This window comes from Myotis davidii, unplaced genomic scaffold (genome assembly GCF_000327345.1).
Source record: "Myotis davidii unplaced genomic scaffold, ASM32734v1 scaffold553, whole genome shotgun sequence".
In the NCBI taxonomy this organism is placed as follows: domain Eukaryota; kingdom Metazoa; phylum Chordata; class Mammalia; order Chiroptera; family Vespertilionidae; genus Myotis; species Myotis davidii.
In genome coordinates, this window is record NW_006284342.1 from 38540 (window position 1) to 40474 (window position 1935).

Below are 1935 nucleotides of genomic sequence, written 5' to 3' on the forward strand. Positions count from 1 at the left end.
CTGGTGGTCAGTGCAGCCATAGCGACTGGTCGACCGGTCGGCTGCCTGCCCCCTGGTGGTCAGTGCACGTCATAGCGAGTGGGTGAACGGCCGTAGCATATCATTAGCATCTTAAGCTTTGATTGCTTGAACGGCCGACCGGCCGACCGGACAATTAGCCTATTAGGCTTTTATTCTACAGGACATTTTTTTAAAAAATCACTCCACTTCCCCACGGATATCGCCTCAGTCAGCGGGAGAACGAAATTTCCCGTCGGGTGGCGGGTTTTAACGTCCCCGTCTCTCTCCTAACCCCACACCCTTCAGCTCCAAACCCGCCGATTACGAACGTAAGGATGGAGCCCGGGACCAAGAGGCTGACCTGGGATCTCCACGGCAACGTCTCCGGCATCAAATGCACCGAAGGTCCCAGTTCCGACCTAAAGGTAAAAGCCGTTCCCGTGGACGTAGCTCACTAGACGCTACCATGTCTTCTACCCAGAGACCCAGCCAAACGTCGAGCCTGAGGCCCTCTCGGGGTGCACCCCGGCCTGTGGGCTGTGGGGCGGGGCATTTACGGGTACTGGGCTCAGGGTGGGTCGTCCGTAAAATGTCTCAGATGGTACCGCTCGGCCCGGCCAGTGTGGCTCAGCAGTTGAGCGTCGGCCAATGAACCAGGAGGTCAGGGCACGTGCCCGGGTTGTGGGCTCGATCCCCAGTTGGGGGCGGGCAGGAGGCAGCCGGTCCCCGATTCCCTCTTATCTTTGACGAGAGAGGCCCGGTGCACGAATTCGTGCACCAGTGCGGTCCCTCTGTCTGGCCTGCGGAGATCAGGGTGAAACCGGCTCTCCGAAGTCCCCCGATGGGTCCCGGATGGCAAGAGGGTGCAGGCCAGGATGAGGGACCCCATTGGTGCACGATCGGGGCTGGGGGAGGGCTCCTGGGCGTGTCTGGCCCATCTCGGTGAAACCGGCTCTCCGAAGTCCCCCGATGGGTCCCGGATGGCGAGAGGGTGCAGGCCAGGATGAGGGACCCCATTGGTGCATGATTGGGGCTGCGGGGAGGGCTCCTGGGCGTGTCCGGCCCATTTCGCCCAGACCCCAGCAGCAACCTCACCTAACGGTTGGAGCTTTTGCCCCCTGGTGGTCAATGTTGTCATAGCGACTGGTTGAGCGGTCGAACAGACGGGCGGACACTTAGGATATTAGGCTTTTATTATACTAGTACTAGAAGCTCAATGCATGATTGAATTGTGCCCGTGTAGGGTCCCCTAGGCCTGGCCTGGCGTCAGGGACCCCAGCAGGAAGCTAATCTACTGGTGGTTGCTTCTGGTGGTCAGTGAGCGTCATAGCGACAGGTTGAGCGGTTGAACAGACGGTCGGACACTTCGGATATTAGGCTTTTATTATACTAGTACTAGAGGCTCAATGCATGATTGAATTGTGACCATGTAGGGTCCCCTAGGCCTGGCCTGGCGTCAGGGCCATGTCCACTGCCCCGTAACGCCTCACACGCTCTGTGGACGCTGTAGGGCCCCTTCGGGGAAAGGGGGGAGGGTCTGAGAGATGCCCCATGCACCGCCTGGTGACCGGTCGTTTGGTCGTTACGCGTTACGGTCGCTGGTCTTTTATAATGTAGATAGGAGGGATGTTTCTGCCTCTCTCTCTGTCCTTTCCCTTCTGAACTCAGTAAAAGTATGAAACACACACAAAAAAAATAATAATGTTAAATATGATGAGCATCTCTAAACGGGACATTCCTACGTCTCTTTTAGGCCAAACACAACCTTTTCTGCCAGTTCTATGTGCTCCCCAAATGCACGCGGACGAACTACACGATCAAAGTCGCCGTGGTCGACGGTGAGCCATACTCCACGTGGATTGAGTATCCCAAGCAAGGTGAGGGCTAAATGCTGTATATATATTGATAAATAGAAAGATAGATAGATAGATAGAT

General features: G+C 56.4%; 1 protein-coding gene across 1 annotated transcript in view; it reads left to right on the top strand.

Annotated features, from left to right (window-relative positions):
• The first annotated feature begins 310 nt into the window (after nucleotides 1–310).
• LOC102758217 (interleukin-3 receptor subunit alpha) overlaps nucleotides 311–1935 on the top strand; it is a 6544-nt gene continuing 4919 nt past the window's right edge. The window contains exons 1-2 of the mRNA XM_015570469.1: nucleotides 311–425; nucleotides 1754–1877. Of these exons, the coding sequence (XP_015425955.1) occupies nucleotides 336–425; nucleotides 1754–1877 (214 nt within the window). The 5' untranslated portion in view covers nucleotides 311–335. The remainder of the gene's footprint in view (nucleotides 426–1753; nucleotides 1878–1935) is intronic.